The sequence below is a fragment of the Serinus canaria genome, chromosome Z (genome assembly GCF_022539315.1).
Source record: "Serinus canaria isolate serCan28SL12 chromosome Z, serCan2020, whole genome shotgun sequence".
Classification (NCBI taxonomy): domain Eukaryota; kingdom Metazoa; phylum Chordata; class Aves; order Passeriformes; family Fringillidae; genus Serinus; species Serinus canaria.
The window spans coordinates 51021539-51043422 of record NC_066343.1 but is presented as its reverse complement, the minus strand read 5'-3'; the positions used below and the strand labels follow the sequence as shown (position 1 = coordinate 51043422).

The following is a 21884-nucleotide window of genomic DNA, read 5'->3' as shown; positions in this document are numbered from 1 at the left end:
GTATACTCAAATGAAACATTTAAAAATAGAATTATAAAAGTGCAGCTAAATAAGAAGACGTAAGTTAAGACATTCGAACTTAGCATAAAAGAGGCAAACACTTCATACTAAAGCCCTACAGTAAGTGTAGTAAGTAAAGTAAGTAAGGCCCAAAGGAAGTGAGATTTAAGCACTTAAAATGGGCTGAGTTTGCTACCTGGTCAAATTACTGCTTATTAATAGCCGGCAGAACAGTCTAATCAAAATACAATTTTTTTTCAATTCTTTGAACTATAATTTCAGAAATCTGTATGTGGAATGGCATCAGTTCAAGTGGAGCCATCATTTTATTTTCCTGCTAGGTTTTTGGACTGTACAGACATCCTCTTTTGGGAGGATGTCTGATCTCCAAGCAGGTTAGTATTATTCAGTTTTTAAAAGAAACCTACCACTGATGTAGAATAAAACTACATTCCATGACAACTTATGCAACAGTCAGAAAAGATCAGGATCAATTAACATAATGTCTGAAAGTAGGACAACATGAAATCCACTCTTTAAAAGAAAATTATTAGGACAAATTAATTACTCTCTGAAGTTAGTAGTGGAGTAGTCACCTGCATGCTGTATAAGAGACGGGTTAAGTTCTGGATTGCTTGTACAATCTAGAAAATAAAAGAGAAGGATTTTCAAAGGTTTGACCACTGTTAACTAAATAATTACTAGATTCTGTCTGAAGTTTAAATTAACTCACCTCTGTCCCTGTAGATTCTGAAAAATTCATACTTGCTCCCTAAAATAAACACATGTAGCTTTAAAAAGTTGTTTTAAATTTTAAAGTTGTATCATCAAGGTAATTTTTTTTAAACTAGTGGGGACATGTGGCTAGGAAATGTGCATTGAGTCAACCCTTTATGTGGTATATTAAAAAAGACAGAAGCAACAATCTATGAAGACTAATAATACATCATATATTCCAATACATGAAACTCCAAGAATGGAGTTTCCACAGAAATTACTAGAGATTCTGAACACAACTGTACAAATAAAACTATTTCATCCACAATTTTATTCCCTTGTGAGTAATGCCACACAGAAAAGACATTTCAATTCATTCTTTGTTTACCTAAGAATTTTGAAATACAGTAACCAGATTTCTACAGTGGGTTAAGATCACTTACAGTAGGACGAAACAGCATAAGACTCTTCAAAAATAGAGATAATGTAGTAAGAAACAAGCAAGAAGTCATGTTATTTGATCACAAAAAATGCCTTAGGTGCCCTGTGAGATGCTGTGCCCAGTACACACTACAAAAGGCACCAGCATGGTCACTACTGTCCTCTGCAGCAAGGCACAGCTGCTTCACACTTTCCATCCTGCTCCCTTTTCCTAAGAAGCTCTCTAAGTTTATGGGGTGAAGCTACCCATAATCCCTCCAGCATGAAGAATAGCTCCTCTGAGAAAGATAAGACGAAATGGTGAGGACTGTTTCAAATACAATCCCTTCTGAGACTACGCTGAAAAGACTTCCTGTATGATTTTTCTTTCTTTGGTTTTTTTGGTGTTTTTTTTTTTTTTTTTTTTTTTTTTTGGTTTCTTTTTTTCCCAAAGAAGCTGAGGAGAGTTCAGGGAATATTTGTTTTCTCTTAAGTTCTCTACTGAGTCTCATTTTCCACCACAGAGAGCAAAGCATCTGCTACATTTTAGATGCAATAACTGAAAATGAAAATGAGAAAGACCAGCCCCCTAAACACAACCCAACACAGACACCCTTGGGGCAAAGGGAGTACCAGCTGCATCATTTCCTCCACTACTCTTTCTCTCATTATATCTCTTCAGCATTTCCTTCCACTCCCCCTCCACATCTTCACCTCCTCCTCCTCACTGTATCCCCAAGCCATAGAAAAGCTCAGCTCTGCTGTGAAAGCAGAGGATTTTGCACAGATGTCTTTGTGCAGCACACAAATGGACTCAAGATAACTCTGCTTTTCCTTAGCTGGATGTATGGTGAGCAGTGGGTAAGGAGGCAGCACAGGGCCAGGAGGGAGAGAAAGAAGATAATGCTGGAAGGGTGAGGCAGAGTGTACAAGGAAAAGCCTGTACACTGAACACGAGCATTGTTTCTTTCAGGTTTTTAAGCCCTTTTTAATTGAAAATGGATGCGCATAGGGGAAAGGTTTGTCTGGCATTGGCTTGACCAAGGAGTTGCAAGTGGCCAGTCTGCTGAGGCAGGATTATCTGAGCTGGCATGTGCCCTGGAAGTCCAGCTAGGAGTGAAGCAGTAATTTCAGGTGTTTAACTGTGCTGAAGGCCACCACCACCTCTCTTCCTGATCCCCCTGGTTCAGAGAGATGAGGATGGTCAGATCCCAGGGCCGGCTGCACTGTGCTTTGAACAATGCCTGCAAAGAGACACTTAAAAGGCAGGAGGAGGGGAGACAAGATGGGGATCACTTCTCACAGCTGCCCACTGGGGAACCCTTATGTTGCAGGGACTATGCCCTTCCTTCCAGTATTTAGTCAGCATCTAATCTCCAAGCTGGGAGCTCTTGCCCTCCTGTCCAGATCCTGTTTTCCCAAGCTAGTTGGTCTGAGTCCAGAGCCATCACCCCACAACCCTGGGACTGCACACCCACCTCCCTGGAAGCCCTTGCCTTGCCTGTTTTCTTTGCTCATTCTGCCACCTCCTGGTAAGTCTGATTCTGACATGGCAGCAGAATATGTGATACATGCCTTGCCCAAACAACAGACCATGAATAACAGGATAATGACTTAGGGTGGAAGAGTTGAGTGCAGGTCCCTCCAGCTTTATGAATAGGCATAGCTTCGAAGTTAGAGGTTACTGAAGGACTTCTCCAGTCAAATCCAGGAAACCTCCAATGGCAGAGACCCCCACAACCTCTTTAGACAAACATTGCTCCTTGATCATCCTTGCACTGATTTTTTTTTTCCTTATATACACTCAGAATTTCCCTTGCTGCAACTTGTAATCTTGGACACATCCTTTTGCTGCACATCTCTGAAAAAAGCCCAGCTCTACCTTCTCTATAACCCCAATGGCAAAGTTTTCACGTAGAGCTACTGCAATTTTTAGTGGGCTATATCTGAGCCCCTCTACCCTGTCCAGGTTTTATTCCTCTTCACCGGCTCCCTCACTTGGACTTTTGCTTTCAAACATTTTTTTCCACTCACATTCTTCCTCCTGCTCCCTTCTATCAGCAGTCTGATAAGTAAGATGATCTAGTGCTAAGCATAAGGTGAGGCTATAGAGATTAGTGTATTAGCAAGAGTATTCTCAATATAGAAAACAAAGACAAGGTTTCGAGCACACAAGCCCTCTTTCAGACGCGATGCAATGACTGTATGTTAATGCTAAACTTTCAAGCAAACTTTTCTTTCCATTTCAAAGTCTGTTATCTTACATTCTTGTCTCTCCCCTTTATTCCTTTTGTGATTCTTATTCTCCACTTAAGAACTACACTATTACGGTTACTTTATTTTCACACAGTAATTCATGTTGCTTACTCCAACACTCTGCTGTTACATAAAATTTGTCATTTCTAGTCTTGTCCAGAACTGATTTTAGATTCTGCTTTTCTCCCCAGATTTGCTGATCAGCTATAGGACTTTTCAAAATAGGCACTTTCTCTCCTATTCTATAATTGCCCCATTTTGTTTTGATTCAAATTCTGAAGCAAGCTGGTGTAAAAACATTCATCCTATCTTATGTGCCTGTTCTCAGGATGAAGTTCTTCCAATGCACAAGTGTTCCTTGTTGCATTAGCTGAGGAATCTGTCACTGCAGGAGACTTTCATCATCCTGTGAACAGGAACAGCCCATACAAGTGGTTTGAAAACACTGCCTGGTATTGCAACTCACTGATGTTAAGCCCTGAAGAAAATCATTCTGTGCTTGGATTGTTTATGATTGTTTTTTAAAATTTTATTATTAATTGCAGTGACCTCTATTAGACTGAATTACCTGGATCTGAGTGAAAATCCCCATAAAAATTTGAATAGCATGTACATGCACAGTGCCCAGACTGCTGTTTGCAATGCAGGAAGAAAAACTGGGTACAATACCTTATCCTCAAGGTCGGCACCTGCCATTTCCTTTTCAACACTGAGATCCATTTCTGGTGATTCTTCAATTTCTTTTCTTTCTGCATCTAACAAATAAAGCCCCAAGAAAATACATAAGAAAGGTATGAAAGCATATATTGACTAGAAAAACAAAGAGCATGCTTTTTTACAGCTACTCAGGACTATGAGAAAGTGATTTTAATAGTTTGTAGTTACATAATGGATCCTAGGCTGGGGAAAAACAAATTTGCAAGCCATGATGGCACACATGGCTCAACCCACTTTTCCTACCTTACAAATTAGCACTATTTCATTTATGAAAGGTTGGAGATAAGTGTAACCATATCACTAAAAATGCTCTGTAGCAATGTTTTTTACACAACTTTAGTCCCAAGTTTGTTGAGAGAAATCAATGCTACCCTTTGCAGCTGAAATTACTGGAATATTAATCCTAGTTTTCAAGCCTCCTGACAATAAGAGAAATGGCCTATATTGCAATATAGACTTGGTGCAGAGCTTAACAACAATGACAAGAAAGTGTACTTTCAACAAAGTTATGTAACAATTTACACTACCTGAGCATTTGCCCAAAGACAATTTCTAATACATTATTTTCTATTGATTCTGTCCTAGATCATGGAGGCTTTCCAAAAAACCAATCTGGTATAAATTATTTTAGCATTCAAAAGATGTAAAAGCGTCAAATTTTACTCACCGTGCAGAACAGATTCCAGTATTTCACTGGTAGTGAATCTCTGCTTCACACTTAATTCCTCAGTACTTTCCTCTGGTGAGCTGTCTGTTTCACTCACTTGTGAAGTTGTTACAGCAATCTGGAGACTTTCAACTAAAGAGGAAAACATGCAGAATTACAGACACCCCTTAAACAGCTCCTTAGTGCATGAATGTACTAAATTCCTCAATGACATAGAAATTATTGAACATGGAATAATTTGGCTTGTAAGAGACTTTCAGAGGTCACCTAGTCCTGCATTTCACTAAAACCTAGTCAGTCTAAATTGTGTTGCTCAGAGTGTTGCACAACAAGCTTTTAACACCTCTGAAGATGGAAACTTCAAAGTCTTCCTGAGCAACCTGTTCCAATCTTTTAACATTCTCATAGCATTTAATTTTTAATTTTAGTTAATTGGAATTGCCTACGTTTCACCACAGGACTATTGTCTCTTGTCCGTGCATTCTTTTATTGTCATGTGCCTCTGCAAAAATCCAGCTTCTCTATAGCCTCCCATTAAGCTGCTGTGGACAGAATGAGATCCCAGCAAGCCTGCTACCTCAGCCTGTCTTCAGACCTTATGTCCTCTCGTCATTCTGGTGCCTTTCTACTTTGTCAACGTCTCTCTTGGCCAGGGAAAACGCAACATTCGTCATGGCAGCCCAGACAGGACTTGTCAGGGTTAAGTAGAGGAAGAATCACCTCCCTCAATTTGCTGGCAATTCTCCTCCTACTGCAGCAGCCCAGGAAGCAGTTGGGAAATTACTGCCTCATGGTCAACCTCCTGTCAAGTAGGTCTCCCACGTCCACTTCTCCAAAAGTATTTTCTACCTCATCAGTGTCCAGTCTGTACCAACACACAGGATTACATCACCTGGGATGCAGGACTTTGCATTTGTCTTTGTCAAATATCTAAGTGTTCTTCTTACCATTTTCCCAATCTGTAGAGGTCTCTCCATGCTCCATCTCTCACCACAACAGTCATGGGCTTGCTAAGAGTGGGCTCAATCCCAAAGCTAGCTGCATTAATAAATATGTTGAACACTACTGGTCTCAGGATACAGCCCCTAAGAGAATCCCCTAATAACATGATACCAACTGGAGTCATATGACTGTCCCTTCAGCCCACCAGTCCAGCCTGTCTCCCACCCAGTTAAGCAGTTTACATCAATTCAGATGTAAGGACACTACAGCCAGTGTAAAGAGTGTGGAAGGTCTGAGAGATGTCAAGGTAACTAATATGTACCCTTCTCTCACCATAAAACCTGTCAGGTTAGTCAGAGACAACTTGCCCTAATTAATCTGTGACAGTTGTTCCAAATCATCTTCCTGTCTTTCAGGTTCTTGGAAATGCCTTCCAGGAAGATTATCTCAGAGATCCTGGTGAGACTGACTGTTTTTTGTAGTTCTCTATATATTCCTTCTTGGAGTGTGAGGCTTGCTTTCTTCAAGTCATCAGGAACCTCTCCTGATCACTGTGACTTTCAAAGTTGGCAGAAAACAGCCTCACAGTGACATTGGCCAGCTTGCTGAGCAGCCTTGGATTTATCCCATCTCATCTCATGGATTTGGGTATACCTAATTTGCTTAAGCACTATGTAATTCTGTCTTTCTCTACTGTGAGCAATGCTTTATTCCCATAGAGTCTGCCATCCTGGAAAATGATCCCCACAAATTGTCTACAATGTAAACAACTGTAAGCTCACAGAGAGTGTTGTAGAGTCCTGAAATCCACGACATCACCAACATCAACAGTAGCATGAGAGAAAGTGAAAAATACAGAAGTGGGCTGATTAAGGTGTGTAATAAATATAGGCTACCATTTCAAGTATGCCATTTCTGTTTCATCACTGAGTTACTGTACCCTACACAAATTTAATTAATTTTATCAATAAAATGCTCTTTGACTTTATAATGATGATGAAGACCAAGCTCCACTGCTTTATAGGTTGAAATGTTGTTAGTAGCACACAGTTCTCTATTTAGGTGGTGCTAAAATCAAGACTCAGTTTACCAGGGCTCCTTTCCACTGAGTTTAGGAGAAGTTTAGTTGAAATCCAGCTAGGGAAGGTATCTAAAAATACCATTCCCTTCCTTCCTTTGTAGGACAGCACTGTAGATGGTGCAGCCATCTACCAACATCCTGTTGGATAGCAGGCAGAAAAAAACAGGGCTCCTACAGCAACTGTGGCAGGTGTTTCTTGGTAGAAATTTGATTTGCTCTGTATGTGATCACACAGGATTCTGAAGTGACATCAAAATCAGCCAAGGTAGGTGAAGGTTGGGGACCAGGTGCAATATCATACTGCATACAAGCTTCTCCCCTGTTGTGCTTCACAGAGCTGTACTGTGAGGACAGCTAAGAACCTAACACCACGTCCCTGCCTGCTTATATTTGATGCTATGCCCTAAACATAAACGTTATTTTAGAATCCGGCAGGTACCATCTGCTGTATCTGACAAAAATAAATGCGACAGCTTTTTCTTCTATGCCCTCTGGCAATTTTTGACACTGCCACTTCTTGAGACTTGACAGAATTTCACCACAAGGCCACATGTCTGCACTTGGTTACCTTAAAATATCTGCCCACGTGAAGAGCCACCAACCCCCTCTTGCCATGCAAATTCACCTTCTCTGAGCGCTGCTGCCAGCAGTGAAGCAGCCTGTGGAGTTTCTCCAGAATCAGGTTTGATAAGTAGGTGAGGTTCTACATGGACATCTTCAAATCCACACATATCTCCCAGTTCTGCATAGATACACAACTTTTCTTCTAAATAACTGCAGATTTGCTGGTCCTGGTTACTCAGTGCTTCTGTCAACCAAAATTGAACAGTGTAAAATTGAAAATTGTGTTATTTTTTATCCTTCAGGGAAAGCATGCTTCTCATTCATCTTTCCAATCTTTATACCATGTAAAGAGTGCTAATTCAAGTTAAGCTTCTTTTAAGGAGCCAAATTCATCCAAGTTCATCCCATAGTCTGTCCAAATGGAAGCTAACCTACACCCTTGCAGAGTCTAGGCCAAAGCCCTACCCCAGTGAGGCAGCTTTGGCTGCCCTCTCTAGCCCTCATTACTGCTCTTTTCTCACAACAACCTGTTAGCTCTACCTCCTGGAGAAGCACTTGGCTCTTGTGTGCTAGTAACTCAGGGCCTCAACCTCAGAGAACACCTACTTTCAGCAGAGGATGCTCTTCCCTGTGGCTCTCAATAGGACAGACATTGCTGCAATTTCTCTCCTCACAGCAGTATAAAGATGTAGGAGTTAGCATAGAGGCACCAAGGAAGCAGAATTCATCCTTATTAGCTATATTTGCAGATAAAAATAATAGCAGCAAAGGACAAAGTGCCATAAACAAGCACAAAGCCACACAATTTTGAAGATTCAAGGTATTTTCACAAACTCGGAATTACCTGATGCTAATCGGTGAAATTTAGTATTTGTTTTGAAAACATCTTTTTTTACTTTTTATTTTTTACTTTTATTTTTTAGTTATAGAAATGTAGCAAAAATATTAAAGTGTTTGGGAAAAACATGCTTCTCTTTTACCACACCCACGTTATACCATCAGACCACCTCATCTGTCTCTGCTGTGACTCTGCCTGTTGAGCCACTTTGAACACACCAGCCAGTATGAGTGCATGACTAATTCATCCTGAATTCTGAGGATGCTGGAGCTCTCAGAGCAGCAGGAAAGGTACCACACCTTGATATTTCTGAATTCTGTATGCCTTGGCCTCAGCAATACGTCTGTCCTCATCAGATTCACTCATTTTTACTTCTTCTGCTTCCTCTGGACAACTTCAAAAATAAAAGACAAAGATGGATAAAGCAAAATCTGCACATCATATATTCATCTTCAATACAATGTTATGTTCACAATAAACAGAACACAACACCAGCATCTTTTGCAACAACCCAGAAGCATGCCATTCGTCTGCCTCTTTTAAGAAGCAGTAAGTGTAGGACTCCTTCTTGCTCTGGTAAGGCTGCACTGTGCAGCAAGAGTGGCTGGTGCACACCCACAGGTCTGCTGTCCCAAGCACAAGCTTGGGCCCCATCAGAAGCAATGTTTTCCCCACCATTCTTAATGTGCTGACGCCAAGATAGGAGGCATGAATTGTGATTTCCTCAAAACGGCTGTATGGACATGTGCAGGACCTTGGAAGGCAGCCAGTGCCGAAGGCAAAGATGAGGGAAGGCTGGTACAATGGCTGGGAAGGATGTCTCATGAGGAACAGAAAGGGTCTGCTGATTCAGCGGGAAATCAGGAAGGATATGGGAAGTATGGCAGGAGTTATGAAGAGGTTTTGGCACCTTGAGCTCAGAGGAAAACCCAGACTCACAGATGGACCCAGTACAATGCAGAACAAAGAACATGCTGCCATGAATATCCAACCAACCTCCCATCTGCTTTGGACTACTACTACCTTTTTCCCTACCTTTCCACTGCTTCTTGAATATGCCTCATCCAGTTGTTACGTTCTTCTTTGGAGCTGGTATGAACCTCATACATCTCAGGCCCCACAGAGGAGGCACTGATCAGAAACATCCCCCTTTCCTCGTTGGCTACTTCTCTTACAATGAGCTTCTGAAGGGAGATAACAGAAGGCTTCTGGTCCTGGAGGAAACAGTCAAAGCACACGCATAATTAATTACTTTCTTATAAAACACCACACTCTAGGAAGAACATGATTATTCAATTCATTGGACTAACACTAGTCCTGGTATAGTCAGACTACTGAAAGTTTTGAGTAATCAGACATCCTTTTAAACTATTCTTTAAAATATGTCAACGAACAAATTAAGCACTAGATATGTGCTAAAAAGAAAATCTCAGAGGCTCACTGATATTTAGACACAATATTCATATAATGTTTACATTTATATATTTTGGGAACATCTTTCCATAACCTTTCATGTTTTTTATGTGTGCTTACTACTATATTTTCTGTAACAATTGCTCTTCAGTTTGTTTTATGGGAAAAAAAAATTAAAATTTATAATAGACAACCGAAAGAGCCTGTATTATTTCCTATCTTCACAGTCATGTAAGGCACAACATTAAAGATATAATTCAGTTATTTTTATCCTTACTTTTGAAAACCACTTACTTTTGAAAAAAAAAATTAATTTTCTATATACTGATATACAATTCTAGGATTTTAGAAAAAAATAAGATGTGGGAATGCACTGGATAAGGACCTAATTTTTGATAAATATACAACATATGTATTAAAATATCTGATAATATACTCACAACAGCTGCAAAGATGTATTTTTGATCCTTTTCTTGTAAGAACAGTAGTACATCAGTTAGAAGCAGAGCTAAGGTGTCTTAAAATTAGAAATGGAAAATAATGGCTTTTAATTAAAATTAGTGCAATCAGTGTTAAATTCTTACTTTATAAAGGGAGAAGCCCCAATGAAGAAATATCTTGTTGAATCCCACAGTAAACGAAACAGGAAATATCTGAATTAGCCCATGAAGCACTTGCACATCCCTACTTTGTATCTCCCAGGAAAGTGCACCATGCTGCAACACAGACCCGGGGAAAGAAGAAATCCTTGCACCAATGGCAGTACAACTTCCCTAAGCTTGGCAAAGGCTATCTCACATAACCTTGCTTTGTCTGTGCTGTAACATACACTCACAGCACAGTATTATACTGGTAAAAGCATTTCTAGAATAATGATCAACAGACAGCTTTATAAAGTTGTACAGCAAAAACCGGAAGGGTCTAAAAAAACCCCAACCCCTAACACATGATTAATACCAAAAATCAAAATCTGAGCTTGCATGTAAAAATTGTGCTCCAGCCAAATGTGGCTTAAGAATTTCTTTTCTACTACAGATGTCTCATTACCAATGAATTGTTAATAAGCTATTTTCAATAGCAAATACTGTGAACAATTAAAATGTACAAGAGAAAACATTATATTATGAAATGAAATTGAAAACCAAAAAACTAGAAGGAGGGGATTGGAGGAATAAATGCAGATGAATTTGAATGTGAACTTGTGTTCCTAACGCAGATTACTCACAAATCATGGCGGCTTCTGGAACTGATCATCCAGAAATTAGTGTGACATTGGCAATACCATTACCTCAGACATTCTTATTTTCAATATAGCACAAGAAAGTGTTTTCACTCTTTAACCAGTCTTTGAATGTTATTTGCAAATAAAGAGTTAAAGGACTTTACTGCTCAGATTAAATACCTTTGAACCGACCAGTTGCTGTCTTCCAACACACTAAACCTTCATGAAGAAGTATCCTCTCTTTCCTCATCAAGTCTTGCTTCCTAAAAACATGGCCATTTTTCAGCTTCGTATATGTTTTGTTTTCAGTTCTACAGAGAATTTCCAACAGCTTTTGCTTTTTCTCATACTCATTCACTTTCAAATCTACTGCTGCTATTATATCCTTAATTAGACGGAGGGCTTTGCACAAGTCTTTATGTTCTTCTGTTCCTTCTGTATGAAACAAAAAATAAACAAGACACTAGTCAGCATGTTCAAGAGAAGATATAATTCCTTGCTTTCTGGAAACAATCAGCCTGATGCAAACCTTAAATTGATAAATTTGTTAATTTAAGTTAAACCTTGAAACCATTTTTACTAGAATTATTAGAGGTATATACACTTGACTCACCTATTAAAAGATGATCTGTACCTCAGATTTATTCACTAGCCAAAACAACACATTGAATAGTTCCTGACATATTTATAAGGTGCAAGCACTCAAAAAAAAAAAAAAAAAAAATCAGTGGCTAAGTAAGTCATATAGTATATTATTCTTCTGGCTAAACAAAAGTACCCTTGAAACAGGATTGCAAGTACAAAGGATTTGCATTGTATATGCAACTTTCTACAAGGCTCATTTGCTGCCCATTTAAGAGGCAAGATCTTTAAGTTAATAGTAATTGTAAAAAGTTGCACTAAGTTCCAGAGGGCATTCAAGCTTTGCCTGAAAAAACACAGAGTAATTTACAAAATGTTTGCCTAGTCCTACTTAGAATAGGCTCCCCCAGAATTAATTCCAAAGGTACACATGTGTATCTGAGCTAGTTCACATACTTTAGTCAAGGTCTTTTCCTAAAACAAGTATGTTCTTCTGGACTTCTATGTCCTGCCTGGCTGGAATATCAGAAATCTTCCCAAACCACCCTTGACAAGACCTATATAGACCAGACAGCCCTGTTCAGGTGACATTTGCCTGAACAGTAGGTATTAATGTTGCTCTGGTTGTATCTCAGCAGAGCAGTGAATTTAATCTTTTGTGATATTGTATCTGTGCAAATTCCTTACATTAGAAGTGTGCTAGGATTTCAGACATGAAGCAACACTTTAGCTTTTATCTACCTTTTGAGTATTGCAATATCCTTTCAACCAGAACAGGGTATTTGGTGATTCGCTGGGTGACGAGCAAAATACATTCAGGGATTCCTCTGCGGCGTGCCAACAGGTTGCTATTTCTCAGCTGCACAGATGTAAATATATACCTTAGGTAGTAAATGCATATTAAACCACCAATTGACTAATAAGAAATATGATTTAAAAGCATTAGAATAAGTTAAAACAAATGCTGGGTAATCAGAACCATCCCCAAGTAACAGCTGCTGAGCTGAGGGATGAGGCATACTGTAACAGGAACATGTGTGTAATGCACACTGGATGCCATAGCATTCTAAAATTGAAAGAAAACTGTGATTTATCAGCTCACTAGTTAAGGAGAAAAAACTTTTGCCATTTTTATTAGCCATTTAAAGTGAGTGACTGAATATAATTCCAACCCTAAATCTAAGTAATAGCTATGTACCTTTTTCCTGAACATTTTGTCAGTAGTGCTCATGATTCCACATTAACTTACTTTAATAAAATTCTGGAACTTCTTGTTTTGTTGCAGCTCTTTGAAGAGATTAACAGCTTCTTTCTGATGGCTACAAAATTCTCCATATATTTTCTCCATTTTAGTTGCATTTTCCTCTGAAAACTGAAGAAATTAATAAGTGAATCATGCTCAACATTCTATCTGACAGAAAAGTGAATTTTAACTAGTGAATTTTGTACAAATAGGGAACTTTTACATTAATGGTTTATCAAGTTCTATGAATTTCACTAACCTGTCTGTAGGCCTGTCACTATAGAATGAAAATTTGCTAGATGTTTTTAGGAGCAAAAAGAGGAATGCAGGCTGGAGAGACCAAAAGCAACCTCCATTGTACTCTTGCCAGTAAGAGCTAGAACGCTATAACAGCATTTCCTTCACCTCTTTCCAAACACAACCCTCTGAGGATCATTTACTTTTGTCTGATCTCCACATTGTTCCTAGATAAGTTAACATCTCAGCTCTTTATTTCAGAGGAGTGAAAAAAAGTTGACAGAAGGTGAAAAGCTACACCTCCCTTTCACAAGGAACTGAGGGGGAAATGCCAAGCCATCAGTTAGCTGTTCTTCAACCACAGGAAACACCTTGCAACCATCCCTTCCCTACTGAGCAGTATCCTGAGATGTAACTGATCTGGGATGCCAGATTACTGCAAGAAATTGATGGGTAGTTTCCTCTCCATCTCTCCTCAGCTGATAAACTGAATCCATTACTTCCCTTTTTTGCAGTCCATAGTATGACAACAGCCTTCTACTGCAAACATGACCAAGTTCATCACTTCCCTTGTCACTCATACCACATAGGGAGAAATGCACCCCAAGTTCACCACAGCTACCTGACAATAAAGATATGTTTTCATATTTCTATTTCATCCTGAAATAATCAGGACAGGACAGGTTTTGAATCTTTTTGAGGCAACCATAATCGTCTTCTTGCCCACAGAAGTTTTGGAGTAAAAAAACTGTTTAATTTGGAACCCTAAGCACTTAAAGGATTAACAGAACTGATACTTCTACCTGCTGCACAAGGATGTCCCCAATTCTGCTGATGACAAAATTACGCTCGCTCCCTGCCGTACACGATTCCTGCCGCCTGTCCTTCATTCTGCAGAAGAATTGCCTGTGCACCTCCAGCAGCTCATCTAAGCAGGGGAATATTCTGTCCACTATACTGTGGTCAAGCTGCAGCTCTTCCTTCATCCCTTTCCTGAATATTTCAGACATAATGAACAGGGTATGGATGTGATGTACTTCTGTTTGCATCAGCTCTGCAGTATAAAAGAAAAAAGGATAGTGTAGTAATCACCTGAATATTTTGCACACCTTATAAGACAGACTAGTCTATCAAATACACAGTCATAATTTCTTTTTTGGTGTGAATCAAACCTGATCGATTATGTCAGTAGGAAAACTTAATTTATCTGGCTCTGACACAATTCCCTCTGTATCGCACTGAACAAGCTGTGGTTGTAATAGCTTGAGCTGAGGTTGGGATGAGGCCCCTTCCAATTTCAACCATTCTGTGAGCAGGCTAGGTGTGTCTCTGGTAGCCACACCTACCAGAAGGTAACTTTCCTTAGTTTAGAAGACATTGTATTTTGTGATAAAAATGTTCTTTGAACCTTCTTGTTGTTTTGAGTTGAAGCACTCATTCTTCTGGCCATAAAGTATGTAGGTTCCCTCTCTATTTGATGAACCAAATTGCATTTAAATTTACACACAGCTTTGAAATACTGACCAAATATGACATCCTGCCGCTTGACGACATCCTTTTCTTGCTTGCTACAGAACATTGGATCCACAACAAGACTCCAGGAGTCTGCCTCAAACTCTTCTGCATCTGTGCAGAGATCAGTCCACTGAGACAAATCCACATCATCTATGACAAAATTTGTATTTCTTTAACACCACACATACAAAGAGTAAGGGAAGTTCCTTGGCACATGCAGATCTATTCATATAGTCAGGGGAACACATCACAGAGATGAACTATAGGTAAGACTTCTTCAAATGCTGGCACTATCTTTACTACAGCAAAGTTTGCCAGATGTGAGTATTATTACCAAAGTGTTGAATTGCTTTTGTGACAGAAGGGGAGGAGGATAGGTAAGAAACATTCTTCTTTCCTCAAATTAAATCCTTTTTATAACTCTTTGCTTGCAGAAACCTTTTAATATTTAAAAATAAAATTCAACATTTCCAATATCAGATGCCCAGTGCACCATCCTATGTGAGTGAAAGCCCTTCAGCTTTCATATTCAGTCTCACACCTAGCTACACAAAAAATCTACTTCTATTTGCTTCATAAGGCTATGCAGCTATTGTAAGAGCACAGCTTACCATTAGGAGTTAAGAATTTGGGCTGCTGAGGAAATGCAAGTGTTGCAGGCTTACAATTTGCAATGGACACTGTCAACAGAGTCAACTGAATGAGTGCAAAAGAAAAGTGTATTGCTGTTCTGTTTCTGCAAGGATGCCAGTACATTTATTCCTGTTACTTTAAAATGGTAATAGCATACTTAAAATATTCCAAAAGTTATAAAATAGTTAGTTACAAGGAAGAAAGGAAAAGTTCTTTTTTAAGACTAATCTGTTTGATTTCATTTTAAAGAGGGATGTAACTGAAATTATCAAAAAGAAGTGCTCTTCATTGAGAAGATGAAGTGTCTTCCTAAATCAGCTAAAGAGTTTTCACTTTCCAATACTAGCTATAAGATGCAACATCTGTGCAATATTCTCACCTTCCATCATAAAAGCATCCATTGAAGAAAAGGTCCCTAATGCTTGTAACATCTCTTCAGACTGTGACTTGGACTTCCAGGTGCTAGTCTCAGAGTCTTGTCTGGAAAATTGTGTAGCTCTTCTAGAGCAGAAATAAAATTTTAAAAACCCACATTTATTTCATGCTTTAAATCTTCATAAAAATCCTGAAGAATGTATTTAGAATAGTCCATTGCAATTGCCCCTCTACCTTTCCAAACTGGCACTGGGAACACTTTTGGACAAGGGGTAGGGCTGTTGTGAGGCTTCCCTCTTTCCAGGAGACAGTCCAGTAGGCACAGAGAAAGAAGGATGCACTGAGGACAGCACCATCTGTGAAACGTCTCCAGGCAGGGAATCTGTGAGGCAAAGCACAACACAACATTTTGACAAACAATGAGTTTGTCATTGTCTAACAGAGGATGTCATCAACAGCACTGAGAATTATACTGAGAAATGCTGTCTGGTGTTCATATTGACCTACATCAGGTATCAAGATCGCCCACTTGCCAAGGTACATGACCACAATGCTCCTTCACAGAATACAAAAATAAGCCTGTAGGCAATGTGGAATAGCCACTCTGGGGCTATCATTTGACAAGGAAATAATTTCAAATCACACAGGCTCTATAGGTGTGCAAATACTTGTGCACAAATAAATGGTATAGACACAACTGGCTACTTTATTTTTTGTTTTCACTGAAAATAAAGTAAATTCACACTCATTTTAGTAGAGGATGAGTTAATTCCACAGTGATCTCTCAAAAAAAAAAAATAATCCATTCATACTTGAGACAAACACCCATTCTTACAAATACAGAAACAAAAATTAAAAACAGAGAAATTACATGGGAAAGTTCATGCTGTCAGCAACATGATTTTTAACCAAGGCCTGCCTTAGAAATGCTAGGTTTATACCTAACTTACTTGTCACACCAACTTGGAGCTTGTTTCTATTATGGTATTTCTCCTGGGATTTCTGAAAAAAATGATTTTTTGAAATCACATAGCTGATAATATACTTAACAGTCAAGTCAGTATTTTTTTCACCATCACACAAAGGGCTACAAGAAAGTGCTCCTAAATTATGGTACTAATTCCTTCTAATAACTAATTTTATTAGTTAATGGTAGATTATAATATTCAAAGCGGAATATTTTAATATTATTTTATTCAAATATAATAATATTTGAATATTTGAAGTACAATACAAAACTATTTCTTCTAAGCAGACTGAGTTACAACATTCTAATTTCTCTATATGAGTATTGGCTGCAAGAAAAGTGCACATTCAGGGCTTTATACTCAAATAAAATCAAAGCATTTGTGGTAGTACACTATCTGAAGCATGGGTACAAAAGGCAGAACCGCTCCCCCTTCCAAAGTGGACTTTTGCAAAAACTGCATCAAAAGCCTGCTGCACTTGGGCATATACTTCACTTCAGGTGGGTCAGTGAACATTTCCTGCACTGCATTCTTGCTGAGATGAGTTGAGGGTTCTTGTGTCCTCTTGCAAGTAACCCACCATCCCCAGGAACCTAAGCCACCAGTTCAGCAGTCTTAGTGCCTAAAGTTTCCCAGAAATTAGTGCAAGACCATGATGTGAAAATTATAAACAAAATTAAACCCACTTGATTTATGTAAAGTTTAATGCTTGTTTATGCTAAAGAATCAGTATGGAATCATGCACTCCTCGAAAGCCACCGTGATGTGGTGGTACACCAGAAAGACACACCCCACAAATGTGAAAAATTACCGGCATCATTGTGGCACATTTCTCCCCAAGTCTCATTTTATTTCTTGAGAGCAGTAGCCTTAAACCGGTTTCAAGATTATGGCTTTGTTATGATAACCTCACCACGCATGCATTCCGTCTTAACCACTGAAGTAGTATCCACCAGCTTGAGCGCTGGTTTTGCCCTGCTCAGAAGCAGCTGAACACTGGGGACAATTGTCTAGGCAGGCAGCTGTGGAGTCTCCTCCTCCACAGGTTTCCCAGAATGGGTGACACAAACATCTGCCCAAATTGTTACCTAGAACAAACATCTGCTCAAACTGTTACCTAGAACAAACATCTGCACAAATTGTTACCTAGAAGTGACCCAGCCCAAGGGTTAGGAGGTAGATGAAGTCACCTGCCAGAGCCCCTTCCATTTCTGCCTTCCATTATTCCAAACATATGGAATCCCCCCCGTACACAAGGGTTCTTTCTCTCTGGGGTTTTGAGAAGCCTTTCTTTTCAATCCGTTCTGTAACCCTCCAGGAACACCATTTCACAGTCTGAGCTTGCGACCCTTCAAAAATATAAATACTTCTTGAAACTCATTTTCAACCCCCAACTAAAAATTGTTATTCAAGCAAACAGAGCAAGCAGTGTTTGCTCTGTTGCTCACATTAGCCAATCTGACCCCCTTGCAGCCCTTCATACAGACACTGGGTCTGGGCAGCCTGTGTGTATTTTCTTTTTTCCTTCATTGTTTCCAGCCCCTCAGAAAGCAAGTATCCTCTAGTAAGACCAGTGTAGGAGGTTACCTTGGTGCACACAGGAGCGCACTCCTTGCAGCTTTTATGCACAATCACGCTGCAATCTGAAAGAGAAGGTATGTTTCAAAGCCTGGCACCAAGCAGGGTCCCCAGTCTGCAGAAAATGTACTCTGAGGCTTCAGTTTTCCCTTTTTCATATTCACTCATAAAAGTGATCCTCAGGATTCTCTGAGTACAGATATAGGCTAGAGGGAAGTTTCTGCCTAATGTGCTAGGGCTAGAAGACCAGCAATTCTTTCTGAATCTGTTACCTGCTGTCCTTCCTCCCTTTCCCTTGTCAACCTCAGCTCATTCCATAAAGCAGGTACATCCAAAGGATGACAAGGTTTCAAACAACACACTGAACCAGGATGTCAGAACAGCATTCAGGGCACTGTAGATGCACAAGTAAAAGCCAGCAGCTACTTACAAGAACACTGCAGTGACTCCTTTCCTAGGAGGGCCTTTTCACAGACCATACATGGGATAACTCCTGGGAAAGTCCCATTTGTAAAATTGTGCCTGGTTGGTTTCTCCTTGTCTCTGATATCTTTATTTTTTGTCTTCAACCCCAAAAACAGTGGCAGGAAAAAAAATAATTGTTATTCAACAAATAAATAAGTTATTCAATTTTAAAAACAATAAAATATTCCCTTATAAAACCAAATGATTCTAGAATATTTAATCCCTGTCCTGGAAGACTTGCAACAGCACACTGTGCTCTTACACTCAATATTGCTGAAGCCCTAAAATCATATAGGCATTGTTTTTACTTCCCAGGCAGCTGGGCCTGGAAGCATTATCAAGGAAGACTGGCAGAAATACATTTAGAAATCTAAAAAAAGAGGAGGGACAGGAAACAAAATTTTAGAAGTGTTGTTCATTCACTGTACACACTGTACATATCCTCTACGTGTATTTAGCTCATGCCTCTGCAGGTAGAGGTGCAGTTTAGCAAATTTAGAAAAGTTATCTTTGGATCTTAGAGGACATTAGAAACAACATATTTCTAATGAGTAGTAAAAAAATTTAGTAAATTCTGCCTATTTTTCCAGTACCCTTGTTGGCATAACTATATATTTAGCTTACACTTAGAGTTACTGACTGTTATACTTTAGGAGAACACACAGACACAAGCTGCATGACCAGACATACATGTTCACATGTTCATGGTCAGTTCTGACACTCCTGAAGGTGCTGCCTCAGACAAACACCTTCACATCCGTACACCTTAGGATGTCCTGGGGCACGGGAGGGCATACTAGGCAGCCTGCAAAACCATCAAAAGGCCACACAGAAAGAGCCTGTAGGCAGGCCAAGGCTGTCTTTCAAGCTGCTAACTGATGTCATTAATCTAAAATTAAGATGTCTTAGAATTAAACTACAATGTTGTAATCTATCTCCCGTAGTAGGCCTGTTCAACTGTGCAGGCCTCAATTCTCAAACTCTTTAACACTATCCATTGTTTACTTATGCAAGAATTCCCATTAACTTCAAATAAGGCAAATTCAGCTAATTACACCCTAATGTATAAGCTTATATACTCAATTACATTTTGAGTGCAATTCCAAGAACAGGCCCATATCTCTTAATTTTATTTAACAATGAAAGTATTTCTTAAATGTAATTCATACATTTAAATATTGGCTAAATCACCAAGCAGAATCAGTAATGATATCAAAGGAAAGCTGGTTTTTAATACAAAGGCTATTTCAGGGTAACCTACATGTGTTTTGAATTTAAAAAAAAGAAAAGTGAAAAGAGTCTTCATATGACTTTTGTGGTTTTGTAATAAACAATTTATCTTTACATGAAAAATTAGCACTCCATCTATAATTCATTTAATTAGAGTGACATAATCATACACAATAATATGGACATGAATCCCAAATTACCTTGCCTTTATTCCGTGTACTGGTCATCCTGTTCATCAGAAAGCTGAAAGTCCGACTCACTTTATATTTCTCAGACTCATTTTTTGAGGGTACAACGTATTTATTCCATCCCTCTTCCTGAATCCTAAAATAGAGACCAGTGAAAAAATGTTCCTCATTCCAGTGGAAACACTCCATTAATTAAGATACACCAGAATCTGGACAGCGCTTGTTTCACCAACATTTACAATTACACGCTTTGCTGTGGGTTTTTACACTTTATGAAAAAGATCACTATCCCTGGACAAAAGAAGCGCTCTGCATGTGCCATGTGTAACAGGCCAGCCTATGTTAAGTTAGTATCAAAGGCTCCCCTGTTTTCACTGCAGTGGTTTGGACATTCCCGCAGCGGACGGAGCCCCAGCAGCAGGCAGGAGCCCATCCCTACTTTGCATGTCCCAGTAAACCCCTGCTGCAGGACGTGCGTGGTGAAAGCTGGGTTGAGCTTGGCAGACGGCTTCAGCACGAGTTCACAGAAGCCAGGGGCCTCTACCCGACTGCTCAAAGCCCACGTGGAAGGCTCCTGCCCCCAGGGCTCCCAGGATGGCACTGTTGCACAGACCCGCTCCCGGCTCTCGGTGACGCGCGCCCGTACCTTTGCTGGCAGGACTGCTCGGGCAGGCTGTACGCGCGCTCTGCAAGACACAAACAGCCACACTCAGACTGCAAGGTCACCGCGGGTGTTTGAAATTCGCAGCCTCCACCCAGCCGTAAGCCCACCTTTAAGGGCTTGCAAGGTCATTTGAAAATTAGGAAGGCAAAAACATACATACATTAGAAGCGGCTTTTTCTAGGTTAAGACCACTTTCTACTAGGCTTTTAGTTGACAGGTTCTGACAGAACTGAGAAGGCTATCACTGAACGCCAGTCTCTGCAAACAGTCTGCTTTTAAGAATAGCAAAAATTATTTCTTTTGTTCTTCTTAACAACACAGATTTGAATGACTCTCCCTTACTTTTGCTTTTTATATAATTTGCGACAAAATATCTTAATGACATTCTTCTAACATTTGCAGTTATACATCTTATGCAGCTTTACCAAAAAAAAAAAAAAATTAATCCTTCTACACAAAGAGGAATACTACTACTCTAAGTACTGCCCAGGATGTTTAATGTGCTACAAATTTGTATCTTCTACAATTCTGTGATCCTATAAACAGATGACCCAAGGAGATACTTTTCATAAGCTCTCTAAAAAGCAAAATAAAAGATAAACAACTCAGTTGGGTTGTTTTGGAAGAAAATAAGCCCAAAACTGTAGAGAACACTACCATTTCCAAATTAAAAGCCACCTTCCTTTTGCAGATGTTTTTAGCAAAGCTATCACAGGTATTGTTCAGAAAGATAAGTGCTTGCCTAAGTCAAAGCACCAGACTATGCTTTCTTTCAAGTTAGATACAGGCCTGAACACCCTTTGCTGAGTCCACACTTCTTCAGACACATGTAGACATCAGCTTAGCAAGAGATAGAATATTTACCAAAGAGGCAGCAAAACAAAAAGGGCATTTCAGTTGGTTGTCAGGCACAACCTGTGCCACAGAACACTTCTGTAAGAAACCAATGCCATGTATCCATGGGAGATGAAGACAGCCTCATACAAAACAGCACCATGGAGCTGAGACTTAGAGAGTGTAAGGGCCTGGAGGAGGAATGACCCACTGTTCATGAGCACGTCATCTACAGAGCAGGCACAAATCCTTTACTGTTACAGCTTGGAAATACCCTCTCAAATAAAGGCAGATAATATGTTTTAAACCTGAGCATATTTTAAAGTTTCCACAGGAAAAGGATGGTGTTTTGCCTCTTTCTTTCTTGTATTTTGTGTGGAAAAAAACATCCTGTTGTCATTCTGAATTCATCTGCTTTGGCTTAGAATTTTTTTTTGCATTGTGCAAGGGCAGCTACACCTCTTTCTTGCATAGCTAAGCCCTAAGCCAGTGTCCAAAGTGCTGGCAGCTAGGCAGAGGTGAAGGGGGAGGTCTT

The 21884-nt window shown here is 39.6% G+C and overlaps 1 protein-coding gene across 5 annotated transcripts in view; it reads right to left on the bottom strand.

Moving 5' to 3' along the window:
* Positions 1-21884, bottom strand: part of ARHGEF28 (Rho guanine nucleotide exchange factor 28) — a 119722-nt gene that overhangs the window by 22955 nt on the left and 74883 nt on the right. For 3 of the 5 annotated variants that reach the window (XM_030237256.2, XM_050987209.1, XM_018918442.3), the window contains 20 exons: positions 20498-20537; positions 19864-19987; positions 18399-18531; positions 17978-18033; positions 16373-16424; positions 15657-15804; positions 15427-15548; positions 14424-14564; positions 13703-13953; positions 12669-12791; positions 12161-12278; positions 11018-11272; positions 10056-10132; positions 9238-9416; positions 8502-8596; positions 7426-7608; positions 4778-4909; positions 4063-4148; positions 734-772; positions 597-644 (listed from right to left, as the gene is read on the bottom strand). In XM_030237256.2, the coding sequence (XP_030093116.1) occupies positions 597-644; positions 734-772; positions 4063-4148; positions 4778-4909; positions 7426-7608; positions 8502-8596; positions 9238-9416; positions 10056-10132; positions 11018-11272; positions 12161-12278; positions 12669-12791; positions 13703-13953; positions 14424-14564; positions 15427-15548; positions 15657-15804; positions 16373-16424; positions 17978-18033; positions 18399-18531; positions 19864-19987; positions 20498-20537 (2402 nt within the window). The remainder of the gene's footprint in view (positions 1-596; positions 645-733; positions 773-4062; positions 4149-4777; positions 4910-7425; positions 7609-8501; positions 8597-9237; positions 9417-10055; positions 10133-11017; positions 11273-12160; positions 12279-12668; positions 12792-13702; positions 13954-14423; positions 14565-15426; positions 15549-15656; positions 15805-16372; positions 16425-17977; positions 18034-18398; positions 18532-19863; positions 19988-20497; positions 20538-21884) is intronic. The other 2 variants (XM_050987207.1, XM_050987208.1) reach the window with 2 other exon arrangements.